Below are 26,959 nucleotides of genomic sequence, written 5' to 3'. Positions count from 1 at the left end.
TAGAAAACACTATATACATAAAATATATATCAAAACAGATATACATATACACACACATACATCAAAACACACACACACATATATATATATATATATATATATATATATATATATATATATATATATATATATATATATATATATATATATATATATATATATATATATATATATAAAACACTATATGCATTTGTAGCCAGTAATTTGTATACAGCATACACAATTATGGATGGAAGTGTAAATAATAAAATGTATATGTACTGTATGTAAAGGTACACTGTGTGCATAGCGTGATGGTAGTGGAGGTAAAGTGTCCAAGAGACTTATGACATCAAGATGCGTTGTAAAGCCTAACTGCTGTTGGGATGAATGACCTGTGAAGGCACTCCTTTGTTTCAGTCTCTGACTGAAGGAACTGCTCAGTGCACCAGGGTCTCATGCAGAGGGTGATGGGGTTGTCCATAATGTCCACAGACTGCAGAAGGCATACCAGCACAGATTTGACCTTTTTTGTTTTGAAAATTATATATATATATATATATATAATTTTCAAAATAAAAAATAACGGGTCATTTAGGAGCGTTTTATTTTGAAAGTGTTAACGGAAATCCTGTTTGCGCTAGCTGAAATGGAAAGCTAACAGAAGGTGAGAAGTTTTTCGCTTGCATCTTATTAAAGTCAATGCATGGTTATGCTCTGAGACACGGGAAACCAAATCGTATAGAAGGTCGCGGATTTTGTCGACCCCACAGGTACCTTCAGTTTGACGGTAACCGGTTACCAGCTTATAAATTTGCTAACAGACCGGCTAGTAATTTCCAGAAGTAGCCGTTAGCCTAGCATCAGCCATCTGTTGGAAACAGATGGGACGGTCACCTCTGTAATGAAGACGATTTAAAATTAACATTTTATGTTATTAAAACTGTACATCATAACAGGATTTATCTGTCATTAACAATAAATACAAATATACAAATATAAATAACTTAATTTATTTCTCCTGGTACTGTTGCTGCCGGTCACACATTTCGTGCCCGCCTCCGACACACCAGCCAATCAAAATTCCGAAAACGTTATTGACTTAACTCTCAACCAATAGTAGCTTCACAACAAATATGACGGCTCTCTTCTCAGCGTAGATACTGCGGGGCGTCTCTTTCCGGCGCAGTATGGTGGGATGCTGATGCAGCGGCGCTTCGTTGATCTGTAGCATCCTTTTACCTCAATGTTTGTCGACATGTTGTATTGTCTGAGGTGGCAGCACTGCGTTGACCTCTGTCTGGGTGGTCTGCTTCTATTTTTAGCAGGGCTGCAGCAGGTGGAAGCAGCGGCCGCGGCCACGGAGATGGCCAACTTGAACTGGAAACCGTTTATCTACGGAGGGATGGCCTCGATTGTCGCAGAATTCGGTACGTGATGCACCGCACTATGCACACACTGACCATCGGGTGAATTTTGGGGGCTCATGCTTTAATGGCATACTAGTAGAGTGCGTTGGATGCAAATAGTTAACCACCAGAATTTGCAGTCGTAGGGAAATGCAGCACCAGAGATAACACTGGCTTTCAAAGGAAATGATGCATGTAGCTGAGAAAAACGTCAAAGCCATTTGGTACGAATTGTATGCCCCATACTGCAGCTGCAGGTGTATGACATTCTCAAAGTTCAGTAAGGTTGTTGAGAGAAGATACAAGTCTCGCACTTAGCTCCAGTTTATGTCTCTTCTTAGGTGTTATCATCACATACAAAAGTACATTTAAACCATTCTTCATTAGCTACTCATTTCTCATAACTGAAAACATGAGGCAAAATTAAAAACAAAAAAATAATCTGTTGCTTTTTGGAGACCTTTTTTTAAAATTATTTTTTAAAGCACGATTAGAATAAAGAAAAAAAAAACATTCCCGGTGTTGTGTGATGTTGCAACAATTGGATTGTGAGGATAATAATAATACAAAATTATTTTAAGAGTAAGTAGGCCCGTAGAGTTCAAATTTAAAATTTTGTTCCACCTTTGGCTTTGAGACCATTTCTTTTTATCTTCTTTTGCTTTTACATCTCCATAAAAGTTCAAATTAAATCTCTGCTTGGCCATGGCACGTTTAGTTCATTGTACAGCAACCTGTTTGTTAGTTTTTTCAATTAAAATCTAAGTAAAGATCAAGAACTTAAAGACAGGTTTCTGTCTCTCTCTCTTTTTTTTTTAATATCTCCAATAAGTAAGTGGGTTTTGTCATAATTAGCCATTTTGAGGCATCCTTTCCAGTTACAGACTCACCAGACTAATCTGATAAAATAACACTTAAAGGAATTTTCTCCCTTTCCCAAAAGTAAATTTCTCCTGGAAGTTATGCTTTTACCACCATCTTTGTTCTTTTAGAACTCTTGATTTCAGTACAGGATCTCTCCCTGAAAGTGTCTGAGGTGTACTGCAAATGAAGTTCACATAAATTTGACATTTTTTCTGTATTCCTTTAGCCTTTTTAAAATAAATCACAGTACACCTGGAAAGTATGTTTTTAATTCCTCTTTATCATTATTTTTCATTCTCAGGCACATTTCCCATTGACCTGACTAAGACCCGACTACAGGTCCAGGGTCAGTCCCAGTACACAGAGGTGCGCTACAGGGGCATGTTTCATGCCCTGTTCAGGATTGGGAAGGAGGAAGGCATTCGGGCGCTCTACTCTGGGTATGAAAAACGGTCTTTTAGACCACTCATCTGATCTGTCACAGTAGATGCTCTTTTTTGGGGGGCCAAGTTTACAAATATTCAATTAGTTAATCAAATTAAAAACTCCTGCCTTTGCTTAAGATGTCAAGTGAGCCTTTAATGGGTGACTATGCACTATGTTTAGTAAAGGTTCAGAGTCTGCTAGCTTACCTAAAAGATGTCTCAGCATTTTCCTATAATTTTTTTGGCCATTTGAAGAACAGAAAAAATGGGACTCCACTTTAAGTTTAAGGGAGTTATTTGAAAAAAGATTTCCTTAGAATTTCAGCCCTGCTAACTTTTATTTGCTGACAGTATGCATATAATCCCAGGTGACTTACTGTTCCTAGGGGAGAGAGCGCTTTCATTTCTCACTGTGCAAATAAGTCTACTTACTTCTTGCTGCTTGTGATATGTTTTATGGGCAAGCCTCTGCTGGCTGCTCTGTTAAAGCTGTTTGGTGTTCTATTTTAGCTTCATGATACTCGGTGTAAGGGGGGTGGATAAGGGGCTCAGGTCACGAACGGTTTGAGCGGGGTCAGCAGGTTGTTTTGGTCAGGATAGAGTAGACCGCTGGCCTTCAGTAAATATGAATGCACTGTTAACCGGTCTGAAATAAACTTACCACAGTCAATGTTTCCCACAGATTCACACAGGGTTGTGCAATAGATTAAATTTTAATTCCCATTTCAGCTTCCACCATATTTGTGCTGCTTCTACTTTGAACTAATTTTCTCTTCTGGCCTTCAGCCACATCCCTTTCCTTTCCTTTTGCCCCTCCGTAAGTCCCAATGCTGTCCGTGCCAGGCTGCTGCAGGTTTAGTTTAGCTCACATTTATTTGTTTAGTTTTTGTTTCTCAAAGTATAATTAAAGTTTAAGGAAATTACTTAATTTAAAAACACAAGTTTCTTTATTCTTCATTAAAAAGACTGTGATCATGTTAAATAATTGTTTTCTCAATACCGACCAAAATAATTGTGACTATATAATCAGGCAGCTCTGTGTTCATGTTCATATGCAAAGTGAAAAGCACCACACAGTTTCTTGAATGAGCTATTGAATAATACCATTAATAAATTTCTCCTCTGCAAATATTTGTCAAGTACTTTGTGACCATAAATAACTGAACAGAAAAATAAACTCTTTCATCCTGTGGATGAACTCTAACTCCACCGTCTTGGACTGGAGCTGGTGGGCATAATCCGTGTTCTGTTCTGAAACTTTGGTGTGCTCAGCCCAGCGACACATGAACCAGCTCTCCATCTGCTGCAGGTTCTGTTCAGAACAAGGGCTGCCTTTGACAATGGCAGTCCAGGGCAGGGCAGCGGGAGTCCATCTGAGGGAAGAAGCCCAGTGAACCATTGCTGTAGCTACCTGGCCAGCTGTTAGGGAAACCAGGAGATGGAAAAACCGGAACTAGCTGGGTAGCAACTTAGCTTTAAGTGAATAAATGATATACCCAAGAGTATTTCTCATTTCTCCATGTCTCTTCTGTGTTCAGTCCTCCTGCCAGTGAGCTTGAAATCAATCTTGGGCCACCATGTTGAAAGATGTCTCAATTCTAAAAGTCTGGAGGACAAAGTAGAGTGCAGGCATGCAAGAGAAGCTGTCATCATCATATTTTTTACCTTGAACATATAAAATTGACACTTCACACATGAGGCGTCTTCAAAGAGCCAATCCTTTGTATTAATATGATGTTTCAGTTAAGAGGGGAACTACGTAATCAGTCTTTCTGCTTGTGTGCATGATTTTTTTTAAAAAGTAAGATATTTGGTTATGTTGCACCCTGTTGTGAATTTAATTAACAGTAGCCCTGAATAGAAAACATGTTATGAGCACTATTACTTTTGAGATCATAGCATACAGCTGTAGTTGAGCTGTAATAAACCAATTTATGATGAAGCTGTGCCACATGTCATCTTTAACTGAGATGCAGAGGCAGGGATGTTCTCATTTTGTTAAATGCCAGTTGCCTCCACTCCTCTGCTTACATCTCTCGTGGGTGAAACTGAGGAACAAGTTAAGGATGTGCAATCTAAGAAAAGCAAAGGGGGGGAGTGTAAGATGTGGGAAACATTCACTTCTGCCTGCTCTTAGCTCCACGCTCATTATCTTCCCTTTGGTGCTGTCCTCCTGTAGGAGAGGAGCTGATTGAGGGTTTTCTTTTCTGTTTGTAATTGTCAGTAAATGGACGTCACCTCCAAGATTTTACAATGAACCAGGACATCCTTTTCATGACAAGAAACCCACTGACTATTCGATCATCAAAAGACCCAGGGAATAATCTTACATTTACTGATTTGGAGGTGAAAAAAATGAGTCTGGAGCCTTGCTGTGGTATACAGTATGCCATAATGTTCACTGCCCACAGAGCAGCTACGCTTTGTGGACGGCTGAGCTGAATTCAGCCCAGTGGGAAAAGAAACAGGATAAAAACAACCTCTTTGTCTTTTAGAGAGTATTCAGGTGTTTTTTAGTGCACAGTTTCTAAAATCCTCTTTTTGTATAACATACAATAGCTTAGATTTCACAATCATCAATAAGACTGAAGTGGTATTGATTTGCATTATAAGCCACACAAGTAGGTAAATGATTAACACTCTTTGGCAACTGACGTGTACCAAACTTTCTTTCTTTTTTTTTAACCTCACCTCACAGGATTTCCCCGGCTCTTTTGAGACAAGCCTCTTATGGCACAATCAAGATAGGAACCTACAACTCTCTGAAGAGGCTATTTGTCAGTCGGCCAGAAGGTGGGTGTCACAGTTTCTACCTCTAATATCCTGTCTTTGTGGCTTTCTGATTTTCTTTATAAAGTCTAAGTTTACTTGCCTGCCTGTTGTGAAAGAGACAATCTTTAATTCACAGGATTTGGTTAATTATTTATATGGAATCAGCTGAAAACTTGATAATATTCTCACATTTACTCTAACCAACTAAGCTAGATAGCTGGCCAACCATGTAGGTAGTTTGAGACAGCATAAAATTTAGACTCACATTTCCACCTCAAGTCGTCTGGAGATGGACGCAGTCTCCTGTAACATGCATTTGAAAGCCAAAACCCTTGTAGGATCACAATGAGCACATGTTTTTAGAGCCAGCTTGGATAACAAAAACTGTACTGACTTAAGGTCCACCCATCCAGCCATTTTCTTCCACTTATCCTTTTCAGTGTCGGGTGGGGCTATCACAGCTGTCATAGGGTGATACACAGGGTGCACCCTGTACAGGTCACCAGCCTGTCGCAGGGCTCTGACTTAAGGTCATTTTCTTAAATTTGCATTTTAGCTGCTTAACTGATGCTGCTCTTCAAAGTAATATATATTTCTCTCCATTACCATGTGAAGTGAAGAACTAGATAATACATTTTAGTTAAGTTTAATAAACATAAAAACTAGACTGGGCGGGGGTACTAACTGAAACAATTTTGTGAACTTATAAAACTAAAATTAAAAATACAGGAAATGTCCTTAATTTTATTCTAACCTAAACATTTTCAAATTATAAAAAATAAACAAGAGTAAACCAACCCTGGAAATGAACTGAAGCTTAACTGAAATGAAAAATTAAACTCAAAAAGATATAAAAATCAAAAATACAAAACAATGGGACTGTTGTGGAGGGCCACCCCAATAAGCTGAACTCAGTTCTGCTCAGTATTTTTATCTCTTTATATGGCAGAACTGAGTTCAGCTTATTGGCGTGGCCCTCCACAACAACATAGGGTTCTAACTAGCGGTTGATTGCCTGTCACTGTGCCATGCTGAGGCCACCTTGTGCCAGGCTGAGAATTTCACCGATTTGCTGTCTAGCGGACCTGCTCTGTCACTGCAATTAGCACCCCACACAGTCCGGCCTCCAGAGTGGAGCGTTTCTGAAACACTCCGGCCTCCGTCTCTGTGTAAACAGATGATAACGATGCTTTTTGGAAACAGGGGCACTCGCACATGCGCACTATGGTTGCGACCGCCACAGTTTTCTGCACGTGCTAATAGATGAACAACAATCGCAATGGCAGATTCACGAGTGCTTCTTCTGCTTTGAACTTAACTTAAACTTTAACTTCGATATCTGCGCACTTCGAGTGGCACGATTCCCAGTCAATATTTTCCTGTGTTTTTGCAGTTTCATAATTTAGCGTTGCGTGCAGCAGCAGTCCAGCCTCGTCGTCAGTCCACACAAATGTTCACACATTGGCCAATTTGTAAATAATGAACAGATCTTTTTTTTTTTTTTTTTTTTTTTAACCTTTTATTAAACGAAGTTCCACACAATACAATAACAGTATAAAAACAACTTTAGAATACATACTTTTGTGGGGGATAACAAGCTAGGGGGCATGCAATAATAAGGAAATGAATAATAAAACTGAGGAACAGAACCATACAAATACAGACTTTTAGCTATCTGTTGCGAGATGATTCTCACAGTTTTCCATATTTTAATCTTACATAATGATGAATAATATAATTTAAATTCGTTCATGAAACAGGAAAAGGAGGGCTTATTACCCTTACACTTATTGCAGTGAATGTGATATTTACCTAAAAGAACAATTATATTTATAGCATCAGAGAAAGCTGGATTTAAGTTATCCACATAAAATAAAATGGTATCAACATCGAATGAAGGAACATTAAGTTTGAGATTAACCCAGTTCCCAAAAACTCAGTTCCCAAATGTTCTACAGATTAATCTGGTGATTTACAAAAAAACACATAAATCAACATCCAATTTAAATTTTCTTTCAAGAAACATAGATACAGGATATATTTTATTAATGACTTTAAAATGGGTTTCTTTCACTTTAGGGGGCTATAGGCCATTTAACAAACTTGGAATGAGCAAAAATCCTGGTTTTATCATTTGCCTTAGGATGCATCTTGAAGGAACCTCTATTATAATCAAAATAAATCTTTTGTCTTATACCATCATTAATAACCTTATTACATTTAAAGTTAACTAAGTTACAGTCTTTTACTTTCAATGTGGGCATCGAGAAAGTCACTTTTGAATACCTAATAACATTTTGGATTAATCGAATCAACGCTAAAGGGATCGCTTTACACACCTTTTCAAATCTTTATAATAGCAATGAAGATTAAATTTCCTAACAAAAGATAAGTAGTCTATTGGCTCTCCATAACAATCTAGCGTACTTTTTACAAAGATAACAACTTTGTTGTACCAGTCTTTCCTAAACAATGATTTCCTACCAACAGTAATTGCCCTATTATTCCATAAAATGGATCCATGAGGTGAAAAGTTATGTTGAAATATCATTTTCCAGAAGTGGAGAGTTTGTTTGTGGAAGTTAGATAACTGGGATTTTGCTAATCTCAAACTCACAATTTACGAGAAATTAAATTCCTCCAAGTTGCTTAAAGATAGAATTTGGAATATGGAACCACACTGAAATTTGTTGCAGCATAAATGTTTTAAGCCATTTAATCCTAGATGCAATAAACAGATCTTTGCCGCGCATCCCACTGAGTCCTTCCACGTATGCGCGTGTTGCGTAAACGAGCCTTGCCCGTAAAAAAAAAAAAAAAAAAATCGCCAACTTGTGGCCTGGCAATGGGAACTACATCGTTTTCACCATTTGTAGCACTTTGTGTAAATGGAGGTCGTTTCTGAAACGTTTCCATGTAAACCGGAGGCCAAAACAACATCAAAACGACACTGTTTCCACTGTAAACGCTGCCGTGTAAACGGGGCCTTAGAGTTCTGCATCGGTCTCGGTACGCATCCTACGTACGTAACTGGAAATCCCTCTGAACCCTACACTGTAACAAACGACATAACCTTGCGTGCACCTGTCGAGAAATATAACTACTCATCTACAAGGGTTGTGATTACCACGTAGACTTCAGAGCTGATTTCCGGTTACCTGCAAAGACCTGAGGCAGAAGTCCTAATTCATTCAATTAGCAAGCAGCCACTGCATTTAGTGTTTAACATTAGCAAGCTAATACTAATTAGTCACATGTCTAAATTCAGTTTCTAAAATGCTTTTGGCCTTTTGTTGGTGCAGTTTCATAACTGTAAAAATCTCCATGGCAGGTGAACCAAAAACTGATTGAGTGTGACCATGCTTCTCTTGCCTTCTGCTTCCTTTTTCATTTCTCATGCTGAGATTTCCTCATTATTTTTCTTTCTATTTGCAATGAATACTTTTATTAAAATTTATTTATTTATTTGCATAAAGTAGGACAAACCCCTTGCGAATCTTCTCTTCCTTGTTTGGATTTGGACACTGTGCTTGCATATTGGGTGTTTTGTTGTCACTTGTTTGGGTTACAGTGGAGGAAAAGGGGTTATATTTTGTTGTACATGGTTGTACGTGGCTTATATATGCTGATTTGCCTCTGAGAATGAATAAAGTTCAGATTAGTTAACTGGATGTTCTTTTTTGTCTGTTAAAAACCAAAATCTGAATTGGTAAAAAAAATAGTCACACTAAGATCCCAAAATTTTACCCGGATTACGTTGGTATGGTTATGTTTCTTTTTACCAGCACATTTCCACTGAATAGATTTTTTTTTAATATATATATATATATATATATAAATTAAAGCAACGACACAACACCTGTTGACTCATGTGGAAGTGAGTGTGTTAACCCGCCAGCACTAATTTGCAAGCTAAACAACAGGCAAAGTGCTTCCAGAAAGGAAGGAAGGGACAGAAAGATGAATGGTGACAGAAAGGGCAGGAAACTATGAAAGAATGAGTCATAGGGCAACTCTGATATGCTTTTTCCATATATATATATAGTGTGTACAGCACAAAGTTGCATAAATTTTTATTGACAGAAAAGTAAACTGGTGTCTTTTGGGACCCAAATAGGCTTTGCATTTATATGTTTGGACTCGCATGATTGGCGCAGCTCATTTTTTTCTGAAACATACTCTCTTCCCTTCAAGTCAGCTTTCTTCTGATTGGCTGCCTTTCCCAAACAGATGGTTTGAAACACAGGTGGTTGGGGTTTCTGTGCTTTCATCCAGAGCTGAAATAAATATACTTCATATATGTAAAAAGCTGGGAAATGCCTTACAGAGAGCTGTGTGCGTGAGAGCACTTAAGGCAGTTGAAAGCCTGAGCTTTTGGCTTGCTGGGATAGCTTGTACTTGCACTTATCTTATTTAAACCTTTGGTTGTTTAATGACTACAAATTATAGGGAAATGTGTACATTTCTGTCCAAAGAAGTGACACAGTCATTGCTTTTACTGCACTCAGCATCCTTTTTTCTTTTTTGAATGTGTTAGCACCAGTGAATCAGGGCAAATCTCAAATTTTTTCAGTGACCATGTGTCTATGGATTTAATGTACAGTGCTTCTAAATCTAAGGAGAAAAGGGGGTGGATCAAAGAGCAGGGAAGGAAACTGATTTTTGTGTGTGTGTGTGTGGGGGGGGGGGGGGGGGGGGGTGTCACTTTTTACATGTGTGCATATTTTGCCAACACACCAAACACTCATTTATTTATTTTTTTAATCTTTTTTGGGTTTTGGTTTCTGTTGATTTTTGTATTGCCAATCTGCATGCTCTGTCCTTCGATGGTGCCACTGTGTTTTGAATGCTTGTTTTGATACAGGCTTGGGTTTGCCCTGTGGTTGTGGTGGGATCGAACGCCTCTTCCTCTGCCCCCAAAAAAGAGCGGCGCAAGGACCGCCACACTAACTGTTGGTCAGATTGACCGAGGATTACTGTAAATATTGTTCTAAACTCAATCCATTCTGTTTAATTTTGTCTTATCCTTCTTCTTTTGGATCCAGTGTAGACACTACACTGGGTTACTACTAATGAGGTCAGCCACTTGCTAACAATGCTTTCCATTTCTTATAACCCAGTGTGCACGATGTGCATTTTCTTGTACATAATTTAAAATAATTCTCATTGTTTTAATCTGCTTGGTGTTCCAAATGGGTGGAGACTGACATGTAATGAGAAGAAGATGAACATTATTTCCTCCATCTGAGTGGTGTTCCATGTAGATTAGAGCAAATATGAGAAATTATGTACAGATAACCTAAATTAGCTACAATGATTACTCCCACACACACACACACACACACTGTTTGATTAATGTACTATGTGCTTTAAGGAGCTCTGAGCACTGTTGCCAACTCCTCAGTAAGGAAAGTAGCTATTGGCTGTCCTAAAAGTCGCTAGACGTTTCTATATGATGTCATCACCTAATTTGCATTATTGGTTATTTGCATGTAGTTGCAATCAAGGCTGTAGGAGAGAGGAATAACATCTTTGGAGAGACAAAAAGTGAAGAAAAAACACCCTAAATATGTTTTGAACTACTAGGGCTGGGGAATATGGACCAAAAATAATAAATAATAAATGATTTTTTTTACCTGAATGGTGATATACAAAATATATCTTGATATTTTTTTCTTCCCAAAAGGTATAAATAAAATACTCCTGTACATCTAGTACTCTGTGCAGATAACAAAACATGTAAACAGGCTGAATGATTTTATCCAGTTCAGTAAATCCATAAACAGATGCACTGACGTATCACAGCAACAGGCCCACCCGCTCAATGCGGCGTTGTATCCACCGGCTGCATCACGATGACACGAACGGGCCCACTTACGCTATTAAGGTCACGTGACTTACGGTACAAACCAACAGCCAGGTACTCTTGGGGGTCTCGGGCAATGCCAAAGTGTACGAACGTACGCAGTACGAAGGCTGTATCTACACAAAACACGACGATAGCGGAGGATTTCAGGTTTCCGAAAGTCGCCGACGTCACTGGATAAAGTCCCTAGTTGCTTTTTGGAAAAAAGTCTCTAGAAGGGTCTGAAAAGCCGCTAAATCTAGCGACAACGTCACTAAGTTGGCAACAGTGGCTCTGACTAGGAAACTGTACTTTCAAGAAATAATTTGCTGTCTTTAACATACTTTTAACCTTTCTGACTTCTGTCCTAAAATTGTAGCTTTGCTTGAAACAAGTGGCACTTCATTTTAATCAGACATGTCTCTTAACCAGAGTCTGACCGATAATAGATTTTTTTTTCTTTTTTTTTTCTTTTAAGGCTAGTAACGATTTTTAGGGAGTTTAAATAATTCCAATATTGGTATTTCATTTGCTACTGTTTATACACAATACTCTGAGGTTAGATAAGTTATCACTTACTAGAATTATATTTTACAGGCTAGTTAACAACTTGCTAAGAGGGCATTGCTTGACTACACAACATATGCTCAGCCATGCTGTATACTTCATTTAGCTTACATTTTGGCTGTTCAGGGTACTTTTTTATTTAAATATTTTTGCCAACTACCAAAAATCACCAAACTGTTTTTTTAATTACTTTTTTTTTGGTTTTTATTTGTTTGTTTTTGGGGTTTTTTTGTTGTTTTTTTTTTTTTGGAAGGGAGGTTTAATTTACTCAGGCTTAGAAAACAGTTTTAATTTTAGAAATGGCCCCAAAACAAGGAAAATGCATTGCCTTCCGTTAAGTCAGGTAAAACTCAGGTAACAAACGTAATGCTTTAACTGTATGAGGACCAGTTGGTCTTATGTTCATAATCACCCTCAAAGGCTTATTTTTAGCCATAAAAGAACTCTTGTTTTGACTTAGGTTTTTGATGGATTTTGTATTTTAGGGCTTTTGGTGTAGTTTGCAGAGATCCAGGCCAAGACTTCATGTTTTGTACACTCTAGTTTTTTAGTAATGCGGATAAATTTTAAAAAACTTACTCATCTCCAGACAGTTGCTGATGGTCTTGTATAGATCCTTTATTTCATTGAGATTTAAAATCTTCTTTTCAAGACAGACAGCCAAGAGTGCAGCAGAAATTACATCAAATATAACAAGTAAAGAAACAAATACAACAAAGAGTCTGCACAGGTTCCACAGGTTCATTGTGTCTCTTATTCTCAGTAAAGATTATTTATCTGCCTGCATCCAACACGTGCTTAAACTTTACTGGCTAGTACTATTGGACTACAAGCAAACTCCTAACGCAATCCAGAAACAGTGTAAACATATAAATTACCTTGAGCCTAATAGGAATAAAAAAAGTATCAGTCAACATTTACATTTATGCCAAAATATCTGAGATGCGACATGTCGGCTGGGCTCTACTCTTGAGTTGTCAATTTTAACACACTACAATTCACATCTTTGGGCCAGAGCATACTTTATTTTTAAAATATATTTAGAAAAATCTTTGTTCAGTTGTACCATAAAAAATGTTTTGATAATTTAAAACAAAACTGTAGATGATTCGTAGATGTAAGACATTTTCAAAAGCTTGATTCTTTAATCTGTTGGTTTTTATGTCATTGTGCTTCGGCGATCATCTGGCAGGGTTAATTGATGTAAGGTACAAGGTGCCAAAACAATTTTCAGTTAAAAGGACACCCTAAAATTATGTCAAAAAGCAGCTCTTCAGTTAGTTTGTATTAAAATTTGTATTTATATTTACAACAATAATACCAATGATTGATATGCTCTTCACAAAATTAACACTTTCTTTTCTGTAAATCACAGACATTGATATTATGAAGACACAATAATAGTTGAACTGGACTGTCTTAGTTGTTGTTCTAAATCATTAGATTACCGTTTGGACCCAAAGAAGGTGCAGTAGTGTATTAAAACGGCACATCTCTAGAAGTAACCCTTTAGGCATCGGTACATAGTTAATTATAGGAAAATCTTAATAACGTTGCATTTGTGTGTTTGGTGGTTGCTTTTGGCTCTGTGTAGATTCATTTTGTGTTTCTTTGTGACAGATGAGACGATGGTCATCAACGTCTTCTGTGGCGTCGTGTCTGGAGTACTGTCCTCTTCTTTGGCCAACCCTACAGATGTTCTCAAGGTGATCTCTAACGCTGGCCATAAGCCCTAGGATAATGTAATTTGTGTGCTGTCAATTTCAAATCACTGCTTTATTAATCAGCAGTGACGCTGATCCCACAAAATGCTCAGATGTGCTCAGAAACAGCAGTCCAGTAACTTTTTGATAACAGCCATTGACTGGGGTGGCTGTAGGAGGGAGAGCAGGTCACCTACTGATTGGAAAGTTGGTGGTTTGAGTCTGCATGCCAGAGTATCTGTGGGCAAGATACTGAACCCCAAGTTGCTCTACGCTGTGTTCATTAGAATGTTAGCTAGAAAGCACTTAGTTGTAGCAAAAATTGCTCGTATGAATGGGCAAATGATTGTTTTTGTATAAAGCACTTTGAGGGCTTGAGTAGAAAAGCGCTATATAAGAACCAGTCCATTTACTGATCCTTTTTTAAAGCCTAATCTATAAACCAGAAGTCTAACAGTTGCTTTTTATATTTCAGATCAGAATGCAGGCGCAGGGCAGCCTGCTCCAAGGCAGCATGATGTCAAACTTCATTAACATCTACCAGACAGAGGGTACCAGGGGGCTGTGGAGAGTGAGTTCTGGGTGTCTCTGTATAGCTACGTCAAAGTGGGTTTAGCTATAAAACTTACAGTTGGGTCTGTATGTTTTGGACAGTGACAGATTTTTTAATTTTTGTAATTTTGTCTCTGTACACCACCACAGTGGATTTTAAATTAGAAAATCAAGATTTGATTGAAGTGCGGACTTTCTGTAATTCAAGGGAGTTTTACAAAAATGCTGCATTAACTTTTTAGAATTGTGAAAATGGGTTTGCTGTTTGTTTCTTCTTTCTGTCCACTGAGTTGCACTGTAAGAGTGTTATGGTCTGATTCATTTTCTTTATCCTCCACTTCCTCAGGGTGTCATCCCCACAGCACAGCGAGCAGCTATTGTTGTCGGAGTGGAACTTCCCGTCTATGACATAACAAAAAAGCACCTCCTTCGCTCAGGCCTCATGGGAGATACCATTTTAGCGCATTTCATGTAAGTTCTTTTTATTCCTAAAGTTTGTCCTAACTGTGCAGCAGCAACAGCTTTTGTTTATTAACTGCATTCTGTGTCTTTATACAGTTCAAGTTTTGCGTGTGGCTTGGCGGGGGCACTGGCCTCCAATCCTGTGGACGTGGTCCGGACTCGAATGATGAACCAGCGGGTCTTGTCTGGAAACCCTATTTACAAAGGAACACTGGATGGACTAATGCAGACGTGGAAGAATGAGGGCTTCTTTGCTCTCTACAAGGGATTTTGGCCTAACTGGCTACGATTGGGTCCTTGGAACATCATTGTATCCTTTAAAAACACAAGAAACTGACTTTAAATCATTTCCAGCTCTTAGAAAATGCTGTAGGAGAAACACCATGTTTAAAGGAACAAAATGACGTTTTTCAGACTCTCAGTTGTTTTAAAATCTTTCTCTCTCTGCAACTCCTTCCATCTGGGGAAAGACGACTGTGCTAATATTTACTTTCGTTTTATCCCGCTGTGGTGGCGTTGTCTTTCCTTCGCATTTTCACTTCTTTGGTGAAGGAGACCCCTTCTCAGATGATAAAACAGAATAGATAGATACTTAATTGATCCTGAAGGAAATTAAGGTATGATCTTTATATCTTGAGTCTGAAGGTGCAGTCACTAAATTTGCTTCCATGGCACGCGGATGCCTACAAGTTCTCTTCTTTGATGACTTTGGCATTACTATATATGTGGCCTCTCTCTAGCCACATCGATAAAATGTGATTAGGCAGAACGGCGATGTCCATGTCTCCCACTGTATTCAAGATGGTAGGGCAACAAGGGGGCTTCCAAAACTGGCAGTTTCACTTCTATCAATTTGTTGGAAGATGTAATTACACACTGTATTATGACTATATTTATGAGTACAACATACTTTTTTCTATAAAATAACCTCAAAAAATGACTGACTTTACCTTTTTAAATAATTACAAAAGTCTGGCTCCTTGGAAGCAAAATAAAAAGTGACATTTGCACAGTAATGCAGTGTACAGATGTTTCACATCAGGCAGTTTATATGCCAGTGCTGTGGACGCAGCGCTGTGGAAATGCTCAGTTTGTTTGGCCTACCCTTGAACCATCATAGTGCTGGTAACTATACTCTGTGTTTTTATTGCTGCAATTTGAATGCCATTTTTTTTTTTTTTGCAATGTAAATGCATTGAAATATTTTTTTCCTGCACCTGTGAGAGTCCACTGAGCAGTTCTGTGTTTCCTTAACTTACTTCTCAGTTCTTCATCACCTTTGAGCAGCTGAAGAAGCTCCCGTTTTAAAAAAAAAAAGAGCCAGCAGTGGGACTGTACGGGTCTGTTGGACTGTCAGAGATAAGTGGGGCATGAGCGCGGCAGCACCAGGAGATTTGGCATGACTACATTCACACTTCCTTTGAACCAGTATCAGTGATACGGCACAGTATCACAGTATCCCTGCTCTTTTTGTCCTTTTTTTTTCTTTTTTTTTAAGTTTATTTATTTATTTATTTTTATTGTTTTGGTTCTCATAAAGTTTTAAAGACTGCTGTGTTAAATGATTACTCTTACTGTTTTACACTCCTCGGGCAGCTAAATGCATGGTTTTAGCAAAAGAGTGCAAGCTTAGAGGACAGTGTCTTTTTTTTTTGTTGTTGTTGTTGTTTAGCTGTGAGGAACACAGAGTCTAGTGTCGATTGCACGAGTGGATTTTTAAACCCGGGCTTTCACAGAAGACAGAGTGGACAATTTCTAATTATTTGCTCAGGATTCCTACACGCAGCTGGAAAACATAGTTTATAGAGTTAGGAGGGGAAAGGGTGAAGTGTAGAAAGCTTAGTTTCAGGGGAAGTTTGCTGGGGAAATATCTCATAATTTAACTGCTGATTAGTGAGGAATAGCACGGATGAGTGGTACACATGACAAAGTGACTGTTGCAGGTAGTCACAGTACTGAGAGATGAAGGTAAAACAAAGCTGACACTGAAACAAAGAGATGATGTTTCTTTAAATGAGTTGGCTTCTGTTGGTTTTGGTTTTACAGTCAGAAATCTGAACCAAAGCCTGTGTAGAGTCAAGGCACACATTAGCTCTCTTATTTTTATCATTTTAATTTTTAAGTAACACCTGTTTCCAAGCAGCCAGTCCTTAATAAAGAGGTTTCTTTTGTTTGTTCTTTCAGTTCTGTTCACATTGTATCTGAATCAATACCAGGAGGTAATCAGTTGTGACCTTGGTGCCACACTAATAAGAGAACAATCAGTACATAGTGTAAATGGCTGTACAGACACATTCGCACACAGAGCTGGATGTATTTTACCCGAGGCATGTTCATGTACATACACTGCCTTATCTTTCCTCTTTTAACCTCAGTTGTGCCAAATTGCATTCACCCCCCCACCCCCCAACACACACACACACACACACACACACACACACACACACACACACACACACACACACACTTCCTTTCAGTCCTTGCAGGAAGTCACTGTAGGTAATATAGATGACCAGTGACAGCATGTGTAAATCACATTCTCTGAGCTCCACCACATGTAAAACAGACTAAATGCATGGTTAATTTATTTTTAATTGGTTGTTTAAGTTTGATTTATTTAAGTTTTTTTTTTTTTCTCTCTTCTCATTTTGTGTCCTGGGGTTGGTCAAATGTTTGTCATCCCAGGTGCAGTTTTTTTGGCTTACTATATCAAAATCCTTAAACAGCACTGCACGCTGTTTCCTGCTCTGCAGTGCTGGGTTATATTTGAGTAACATTTTGTGAACCAGCCGCGCTCCACATTGGTCATATTCATCTATGTTGGTGTGCCATCTTTCTCTCAAGTGCTAAGAAACATGATTGGATTTTGTGAATCCATTTCTTCCTCTAACTGCTTCAGCCTGCTTCCTCTGCTTTTGATTAAAAGACACATATAGTGGCCGTTGGTACTGACATGAATCATTGTAGCTGCAGAAATGTTTGTTTTTAGGGCGTACTCACACTAGCTACAGTGGCCTTGTATCCCACCCAAGCTCGCCCCCTCCCCATTCCTCTACATCCTGCACTCACGATGTTCTTAACTGTAACTATCTACACTTCATTTGTATCCACATCTCTTTCACACTCGCTCGAGCTCTCTTTCAAGCACGCACACTTTGGGCAGCACTCTTGCGTAGCACAGTTATGTTCATGATTTTATGCATCTTGTAGTTTAATTGGAGCAGTTTCAGAAGGACTACTTAACGCAATTTTCATGAAGGCAGCTGTTAAAGAAGCAGTTAAGTTGTGTGCTTGGGCCTGGGCCTGCCTCTTCAAGCAGAGCAGGGAACCGTGTCAAACTGAACTTTGGGGCACAGGACTGACTGATTTTATCCTTCATTGATCCTGACGTTACAATCCTAAATAAAACAGACGCAGTCTTCCGATCTAAATGCTGTTGTCCTGTGCATATTTTTTATTAAAGTCACTATTAGAGAATAATGTGTTTCCCAAGGAGATGCTGGTCAATTTTACTTCTCCCCAAACTGCTGTAACATTAGGCATTTTTTTTTTCCCCCCAGTTTTTGTTCCACAGTTTGTAATCTGTCAATGCCACACTTAAAAAGACTTGAGAAATGTTGGTTTTATTTCTGAGTATACTTCATTTTGTTATTTTCTAGTGTAAAGTGCTGCTTTCAGAGGCCACTTTAAAATAGGTTTTCACAGAGACCTGGGAGAGTTGTGGTGGTAACAGCCTTACGCTTTACATAGATCGCCTGTTAACGATGATATTCTGTGACTCTGTTCTTCCTGTTCTGATGTCTCATCACGGCAGTGAGAGTCCATATTTTTGTGTTTCAGTTTTATGTCTGCACACTCTGAGTTAAGGAGTCAGGTTGAAGTGAGATGTCAGGTGGGAATGCAGCTACATAAGGATGTTTTTCACATTATCTCATTCAAATTACAGAACATATTTTCTTATTTTCCTCTTTTAATGTGCTGTAAAACCAGGAGTGATGACTGACATTCATGCACTAATGTTCATATTTCACGTTTTCACGACGAATGTATGTGACATCACAGTGGGGTTAATTCACTTTCTGCTTTTTTGTTATGTCTACAGTTCAAATGTTGGAGGCTATTAAACATCAGTGACACAGATCGCTCTGAACACTTTAAGTTTCAGATATATAATTTTTTTCTTCACTTTTGGATCTGTATGAGAGTGGATATCCCAAATATGTTCATCATAGAGGCACAGCTGCAACTGTGATCACAGAAAACTCACCTACCTGCTGTTTGTGAGGGGCAGCCAATTAGAAGGTTTGCTTCAGATATGATGAACTGAGGGGCTGAACAAAGGCCCAGTATTGTGGAGCTGGAAATGAGATCCACTTTTAATGTTATGTGAAAAGATCAGCTTTTAAACATCCAAAGTCTTTTCTGACTGTCCAGTATTTGGAACCCTGATTGTAGAGTTATTTCACAAAATTTGGCGGCATCGGGTTTGATAGTTTTGTTTTAAGCTAACATTTCTAATCATCTCAATATGACAGTCTATGGATTTGTCTATTTATGTGACTCTCTTCAGTTAACCTGAAGTCAAGACATTTCTTATTTATTTGTATGTATGTTTTTATTTGAACTGTTAACGTGCCATGGGTGGACCGCATCAACACTTCACATTTTTGGGGCCTTGTAATTTTTCCCACCGGTGTGTGTGCCATGTTTTTTTTGTTGTTGTTTGTTTGTTTTTAACAACATTTCTTTTGTTTTCTCTTTAAGTCTAAAAGGTCACTTTCCCTTCAGGCACGTGGTCCCTGTTATCTACTTTTACCTTTCTTTGTATCACATTAACAAAAGTAAAAACTGTTACACGGCACCGGCCATTAATTTAGTTTGATTTTTGGGCATCTGCGATCATGACAGTCTGAAGGGAAATGATTTTCTCTGGACAGTTACCGTATTGCTTTGGTTGTTGAGTTATACTTTATGGAAACGCATCATCAAAAGTAAGGCACCGTCTACAAAAAGGAATGCTCTGTGTCCTACTAAGTTGAGATATTAAAGTTTTCATCATTCTGCTGTTTAAAAAAATGTTAATAGTGGAACTTTATAACTGAAAAATTCTCACCTTCCTTTACAGTACAAAAGCAGAAGGAATATCCTGATATTTTGTAACTGTTTTCTTCACTCCCTCTGATCATTTGCACTTTGGTGTGTGCTCAGCTTTTATCATTGCTGTCTAAAGACTTTCTTGTTCACTTAATAAATTTCTACGCTGGAGGTTTTAAGTAGAGAGTAATTTTTTTTTTTTTTTTTGACAGAGTGGGATTGGCTTTATATAAATTCACTGTTCACTCATAATAAAATATATGCTGTGATTTTTAATTTTCTGTATTTTTGTATATTGTTTGTTCATTCAGTTGGTAAAATCCATGTCCTGGATTTTAATATTTATGATGAATAAAAAATGGAAGTTTGAAAAGTAGCTGCTATTAGTAAATGTCATTTGTTAAGTTGCAGTGCTCACATTAATAATACAGTACTGCTAAGACTTAAAATGTATGTATATGTAAAAAAAAGTGTTTTTCATTTATGAATGTAAAGCTCAAATTTTCTTAACTTGAACACTCAGTAATATGATTGATCATTAAAAAAGAGCATCTTAAAGAGGCAGAGGTTCACCAATCTGCAAAAAAAAAAAAAACCCAAACTGGTCTACAAACTGAAACAGTTTCAGTTTAATGTTCCTTAATGTAAAATTGTGAAGACCCTGAATGTTTCATTAACTTCAGTACATAATGTCTCTACATGACGATTAGAGACCCTGCTGTGGACACCGCTCAAGTTAAGAGGACATAATGGTGGAGCGTGGCAGAGGTTTATCCATCCATCCATCCTTGCACACATACAAAGATCTCCTTTTACAGATGGACGTTATTTTCAGTCGTCGTCAAATTCTTAGATTATAATGACAACATATAGAAACAGGTATTAAACCACCAGCAACAGGGAAAAGATTAAAACACCAACAGAAGTACACAGAACCATGGCACTTACTCGGGTCCCCGGTGATAAATCTGTCAAGGTTCAAGGATTGGATGAGCAACTGTAGGGGATAGGTAAGTGAAACACACACATAGACTGACTACAGAAAATCCTTAGATATGAAAAATAAACCGTATGTTTGAAGTAGATCAGCTGTCCTGTTGAAACTTTGAAAACATAGAGATTCCCTTGTTAATGGGATAGTTGGAAGATTAATCGATTTATGAAAATCATTTGTTCCAGGCCTGCTTAGAGCAACATTTTGCTCACTTCTGCCAAATAAAAGTGTATGTCTCCCTCTTTTGGCATAATCAGATACATACGCTTCAGACTTGGAGTATATTCACGTACCTGCAGGATCAGCTGAAAAAGTCACATTTTTGTTGTTGTTTTTTTGCACCTTTAACAACAGCTGAAACAAGTCAACCTTTTTGTAAAGATCAGTAACCAGATGAGGAAGTCATTAAAGCTCAATTTGAAACTTGTGGTGGAAATTTTGAGGGTTTAAACACATGTATTCAGTGCTTCCTTTCAGCACATGCCTGTTTTCCAGAGGCAACATCTGTCCTGCTTAAATTGCAAAGCTTTTACTTATCTAGCTTTCTTTTTTTTAATCTGTTATTTTGCTTTTAGTGCTTTATAAAACCTGTTTAACCAGCACAGAGGCTACAAATTCAAACTACTGTGCAGCCTTTCGACACACCTTTAACCTAAATATCTAAGATGCTATGATGTAGCCTAAAATGGACACTTGCTGCTCATCCAACACTTCTCAGCCTTGACCATTTGCCATTTTATCAGATTAAGGTGCTGTGGCTGCCAGATTTTGGGAAGTATGCAAATACCAATAAATATTGATACTAATCAATCTCCATTGCTCATCATTCTCATGTAATAGAGCTAACGTTACCTCCATCGCCTCAAAGTCCCTGTATTATCCTAACATTACTACCTGCTTACGAACTACACTTTCCCGCTCACTCTGTCCCTCGGTTTCCAAAGCCTGCATCTCTGGCTGCTCCTCTCCCTGTCCCTGCTGCTGTCTTCATCTACAGCAGAGGGGCCCAAGCTTTGAAGGGGCCCTGAGCAAGATTTGATTTGGGGCCCCCTTCATACCATTTCATTGTCCCCTGAACTTAACCGTTATTAATGCTGGAGTTTTAAAGTTGATTATTATTTTTTTTAGGATGCATTACTGTTTCAGCCTTTTAAATTCAATTTTATTTCTACAGCACCAACTCACAACAAACAGGCGCATGAAGGCACTTTACAATAATTTACCTACAATAATTATAGAGAAAACCCAACAGTCATCCTAATCTTAAAAATAGAGAGGGTGTCTGTCTCCTGAATCAAAGCTGGAAGCTGGTTCCACAGAAGAGGGGCCTGAAAGCTGAAGGCTCTGCCTCCCATTCTACTCTTAAGTATCCTAGGAACCACAAGTAAGCCAGCAGTCTGAGAGTGAAGTGCTCTACTGGGGTGATACGATACTATGAGCCAATGAAGAGAAGCCAATATGTGAGAAATCTGCTCTCTCTTTCTAGTCCCTGTCAGTACTCTAGCTGCAGGTTTAACGCATTAAGGTGCTTCATTATGTCGCACAGCCACTTTTCACCCGGAGACCTGCTGATGTCCACTTTTCGTTTGGCCATTTTGCCGCGTCAGACTAGCTCAAATGTCACTGTGAAAAGCGCTGACCGATGTTTTTATCCGCTGACCACTGATCAATGTGTCGTTGGAAATGCGGGAAAACGGGTTAGTACACATGTCTTGAGCTGCGCAGCAACTGTTGCAGTGCATAGTGGGAATTGTAGTATGAGTGGTGGGAGCGCTATTTACTAGCAGACCATTAATAATAGCCATATGCTTTTGATTTTGACACCTGCGATTTATAACTACAGCCAATCTAGAATCACCAATTAACCTACCACGCATGTCTCTGGATTGTGGGAGGAAGCCCGGGTTAACTATGGAGAACCCATGCAGGTGTAGAACATCCCAACTCAACAGCAAAAGACCTGAGAACCCTCTTGCTGTGAGACAGCAGCGCTAACCACTGCACCACACCATATACATTTAAAAACAAACTGATTTTGACTCAAAGGGAGTAAAAGAATTAGCAAGTGATAATTTCTAAAACCTTGCATCATCATTAGAAATGTGGCTCTCTCCTTGTGTGCTGATGAACTGAGTTTTTAATATTTCCTCTGCTACGGTTCTAAGAACAAATTTAGTGAATACCTTTATTTTTGTTGCATAAAACTGTTCACATATTTTATCAAATTAGCAACCCCCCCACGCTAGGGAACATACAAACATACATGCAATCATGTATGTATGTTTGTAGTATGATATGCTATGATAGATTAAATTGTGGCACACCATTCTAATCTGAGAGTCCATTCTATACTATGACACTCCATTCGGTGCTCAATTTACAGCTTTATTTATATAGCAAATTACATAATTTGTATAAAATATTTTAATATGCCACATAAGTGTTGGCAATCAGTGCCCTAGACAATGTTTATGCAAAGTTTCATCAAGATTGGTCCACTCATCTAAGAGGAGATAATCAGCATACGAACACGCATACAATGCAGTCATTATAGGATGACTTGGGACATTTTAACAGTGAAATAGTGCAGACAGGCCATTGTTTACATTTTAACCATGAGAGGAGTCATTAAGTGGATCAGCATCAGCTGTGCCAGCTCGTCACACAGGTGAACTGATTTTATTAAACCAAGAGAAACTAAGAGAGGAGGGGCTCTTTTAGAATTAGATTTCAGTGAGGTTTCACCACTGAAAGAGCTGCTGCTTCATTTGCAAGTTTATATGGAAGCGGATATGTTTGTGTTTTGTTATCTTTGATGAAGCAGCTTTACAAACCAAGCTGAGTTCACTGTTGAGCTTCAGCAGCAAATATGTTTGCTTGAGTTGTCTGGTTTCCACATTGTTTTGGTAGTTTTATTTTTGTTTTGTATAATAGTAGGATCCCCCCTACATGTGTTTTATTATCTGAAGAGTTTTTTTTTTTTTAGAAATACAAGTTTGAGTTTTCTGTGCTTGGCACGTGAGTCACCATGAAGGAGGAAATTGCTGCTGCTGTATTTTTTGTGGCTCGGCTGGTGAAGCGATACGGCTGTCTGAACAATGAGAGCAGGGAACGCTTTGCTGCTGTTCTCACCTCCCTTCTGTTTGAGAACTACAAGAACCACTGGCACCCAAGTGCACCCACCAGGGGTCAGGCCTACAGGTCAGTAGTCCATTTTTGAAGGCAGAATATTTAATTGAAAAAATAAAATGGATTGAGTATTCAGGCTCCAGCACGTCCCTGTTGGTTTATGTAGATGTATAACATGAAAGGTGGCTGCACTGGAGTCTGAGAACTGTCTTGTATTGAATAACTATTTTGCAAAGTGTCAAATTATATTTACTCTGCTTAAGCTGAGGTCCCAGTGCTGAATTGTAAGTTTTTCCATCAAAATATTGACTGCTTAAGGTAAATTATATTGGCACATAATTACTTACTGTGTATCACTTTAAATGTTGCAGCTAGGTAGCATTAACAGAATCTGTAAAATGAGTATCCCAAGCTTTGAAAACAGTTACGCAGCTTTCACTGCCTCCAGAAATGCAACAAAAATTATGAAACCACTCTTTGCCGGTACTAACTCTTTAACTTAGTATTAACTCTTTCTTGTATGCGAGCTCTTTTGACCTTAAACAACAAAAAAACAGAAGTTGGAAGCACTCTTCTGATATTTTCAGTATGACAATCCTCGAGTCAGTGTAAATCTGTGTGTAGGTTCTCGGTCTTTCAGGTTGTGGTAGTATGGAGCTTTAAAAAACAAAAAAAACAGCAGCTGGACTTTAAGTCTCTTTAGAATGTTTTACCTCATCTGAAAGGCTTCTGTTAGGAAAGAAACAAGTCCAGTTGCTTTTTTTTTTTTTTTTTAGTAATTGATGTAAAATAAATTGGGGCTTATGTTTTAAAAATTTAACACCCCACACTGTAGGCACTTGCCACCCATGATTGGTTAGAGCATCAGGAAATCTGTCTGCTGCACATCTATATCTTTAGAATGGCCAGAATTTGAGTCTGTATTTTCCAGACACACCTGGTATTTTGGCATTTTATAAAAGATGTTTCAATTGTTTTCTAGAGATAAGATAAGAGTGTTTATTTGTCACATGCACAGTTATACACAGTACAATGCACAGTGAAATGTATTTTGTACCTGCAACCATATATACACACATATAAATAAGAATAAAAATAAGTAATTCACACTATACTCTATATACTATACACTACACACACTTTTACGTGGAATTATAGATTATAAATTATAATATTTACATTGTGCAATAATAGTCCAGTTAGGGCTCAGAGTTGAGCAGACGGATGGCTTGTGGGTAAAAACTCTTCTTCAACCTTTCAGTCTTAGTCCTCAGGCAGCGGTAACGCCGGCCTGATGGGAGCAGGGAGAAGAGAGTGTCCGGGGTGGCTGGGCTGTTTTAGGATCTTCATGGCCCTCAGCCTGCACTGCTTGGTGTAAATGTCCTGCAGGTTGGGGAGGGTGTTTCTGATGGTCTGTTCAGCTGAACGAACCACCCTTTTTAGAGCCATGAAGTCCTGCTTGGTGCAGTTTCCCATCCAGGTGGTGATGCTCCCACGCACGATGCTCTCGATGGTGCAGGTGTAAAAGTTCCTGAGCACCTTGAGTGGGAGCTTGTAGCTTCTAGTCTGTTTTTTGCAATTTAAGATTCATGAAAGTGAGATCTTCAACTTGTTTTTGTTTTTTGTTTTTTTTCTTTTGTACAATTTAAAAAAATAAATAAATGAATAACCCACTGTGCTGGTGGGATCTGCCTATGAACATACTTCAAACTGGGCTCAGCCACTTCTTTTTTTTTTTTTTTTTCTTTTTTTTTTCCCTCATCAATTTTAACTGCATCTTTACTTGATAGCAACTATGTGAAATGGCAACACCAGTTAAAATACTTGTTGCGCTGCCTGTTGGATTTCAGGTGTCTGCGTATGAACCGCGTTCGGCTGCAGGACCCGTTGCTGCAGCAGGCCTGCGAGCGGAGCAGCGTGAGGTACGAGGACCTGGGCCTGCCCCAGGAGCTGACGGTTTGGGTTGACCCTGGAGAGGTGTCCTGCAGGTCTGTGTTACTCTTCCTTGTCATGGGTGTCCCTGTGTCATAGCTTTATTGATAATTGTTGGAAATTGACTCGACTCATTTCATAATACTGGGCCTACCTGAAGCTACAGGTCAGGAATTTTTGGGGCCTCTATAGTTAATTGGGACAAGACTTAACAATTGCCAATAAATTGTTTTGACATATTTCAACATTCATTTCTTCATGGCTCAAACAAGATGGTGACATAAGGTTAGTTGACAATGTCTTTATGTTGAAGCTAGAGCTAACAAGTGATAATTAGGATGCTGACTCTCAAACTTGATCGTTTTTGTTTGAATTCCTCCTAAACCACCAGGAGCAACCAGACTGGACCTTCTGGCTCATGAAGATGACTTGTACATACATTGACCCCCTGATGTCATAATTTGAATTTCCTGGCCACATTTCTCTAGGTTGCTTTTGCCTCTTTGCAGGTACGGTGAACACAGCAGTCCATTCTGCGTCTTGGTGGTGGACCGCTGCCAGCGTGGTGATGGGGAATTGTCCCGCCGCATCCATGAAGCCGTGGAGCGTGCAAGTCTTGAGGTCCCATCAGGAAGCTCCTCAGATGAGGAGGAAGAGGGGGTTGGAGACAGCAGCATGAGCACGAGCAGCTGCAGTCTTTCAACTCTCTGCCCTGCTCCAATCCCACCCACAAACGGGGAACCCAAAACCATCCCGACAGTCAGCAACCCCAACAGTGTTTACAGGGTAGGTTGAATACATGAAGGACAGTTATCTTAATTTCCCAAGCTTGTCCACTGATTTTATTTTTTTATATCTGAACATTTTAGTTCTCTAGAAGCTCATCAACATGGTGATAACTGGAAAATAGGCTTCATAAAAGCTGATCAATCTTCATGAGCACAGGCTGATTTTTGTTTAATTTTATATTTAAATTTTAAAGCCAGAGCTGTGCAAAGCATTAAATAACTTGAATATTTCTCTCAAGTGTGTTTTACTAATGACTGTGTTCCTGTCCTCAGTTCAGCGAGTTCTCTCCAGGTGCTCCTCAGACCTGGCTGAGGGAGAAGCGGAAGGCTTTTCTTGGAGATGTGTTCCTGCCTCATATTCCCCCTCCTGGAGGTCCTCCTTCCCAGTTCCCAAGTCAGAAAGGCTTCAGATCTTATCGAGCCACATTCACCTTCACGGGGCCT

General features: G+C 38.8%; 2 protein-coding genes across 6 annotated transcripts in view; both read left to right on the top strand.

Annotated features, from left to right (window-relative positions):
• The first annotated feature begins 600 nt into the window (after positions 1 to 600).
• Positions 601 to 19,969, top strand: slc25a14 (solute carrier family 25 member 14). Of its 5 annotated transcripts, none has more exons than XM_030747039.1 (9): positions 601 to 646; positions 1,305 to 1,409; positions 2,554 to 2,692; positions 5,376 to 5,470; positions 13,482 to 13,567; positions 14,040 to 14,135; positions 14,463 to 14,587; positions 14,675 to 14,888; positions 15,845 to 19,969. In XM_030747039.1, the coding sequence occupies exons 2-9, from the start codon at positions 1,346 to 1,348 to the stop codon at positions 15,884 to 15,886; spliced, it is 861 nt and encodes a 286-aa protein (XP_030602899.1). In that variant the 5' UTR covers positions 601 to 646; positions 1,305 to 1,345; the 3' UTR covers positions 15,887 to 19,969. The 5 variants fall into 5 exon arrangements, with proteins under 5 accessions (XP_030602899.1, XP_030602901.1, XP_030602900.1 ...); XM_030747041.1 differs by having other exon boundaries at positions 603 to 646; positions 1,308 to 1,409; XM_030747040.1 differs by having other exon boundaries at positions 625 to 752.
• Positions 19,970 to 23,281: 3,312 nt separating this feature from the next.
• Positions 23,282 to 26,959, top strand: part of LOC115791952 (maternal B9.15 protein-like) — a 3,873-nt gene continuing 195 nt past the window's right edge. The window contains 7 exon segments of the mRNA XM_030746260.1: positions 23,282 to 23,334; positions 23,423 to 23,576; positions 23,579 to 23,650; positions 23,653 to 23,867; positions 25,646 to 25,783; positions 26,237 to 26,513; positions 26,789 to 26,959. The exon segment at positions 26,789 to 26,959 is cut by the window's right edge and continues 195 nt beyond it. Of these exon segments, the coding sequence (XP_030602120.1) occupies positions 23,282 to 23,334; positions 23,423 to 23,576; positions 23,579 to 23,650; positions 23,653 to 23,867; positions 25,646 to 25,783; positions 26,237 to 26,513; positions 26,789 to 26,959 (1,080 nt within the window).

The sequence above is a fragment of the Archocentrus centrarchus genome, chromosome 14, assembly GCF_007364275.1.
Source record: "Archocentrus centrarchus isolate MPI-CPG fArcCen1 chromosome 14, fArcCen1, whole genome shotgun sequence".
Lineage (NCBI taxonomy): Eukaryota > Metazoa > Chordata > Actinopteri > Cichliformes > Cichlidae > Archocentrus > Archocentrus centrarchus.
The sequence above is the reverse complement of the archived record's forward strand: the minus strand, read 5'-3'. Positions and strand labels throughout refer to the sequence as shown.

What these genes read in the sequence shown, in the direction of transcription:
- slc25a14 (XM_030747039.1), top strand. Translation starts at nt 1,346, where the DNA reads ATGGCCAACTTGAACTGGAAACCGTTTATCTACGGAGGGATGGCCTCG. An exon ending in CTCGATTGTCGCAGAATTCG is followed by an intron (nt 1,410 to 2,553) that starts GTACGTGATGCA and finishes TTTCATTCTCAG; the next exon opens with GCACATTTCCCATTGACCTG. An exon ending in TGGGTCCTTGGAACATCATT is followed by an intron (nt 14,889 to 15,844) that starts GTATCCTTTAAA and finishes CTTACTTCTCAG; the next exon opens with TTCTTCATCACCTTTGAGCA.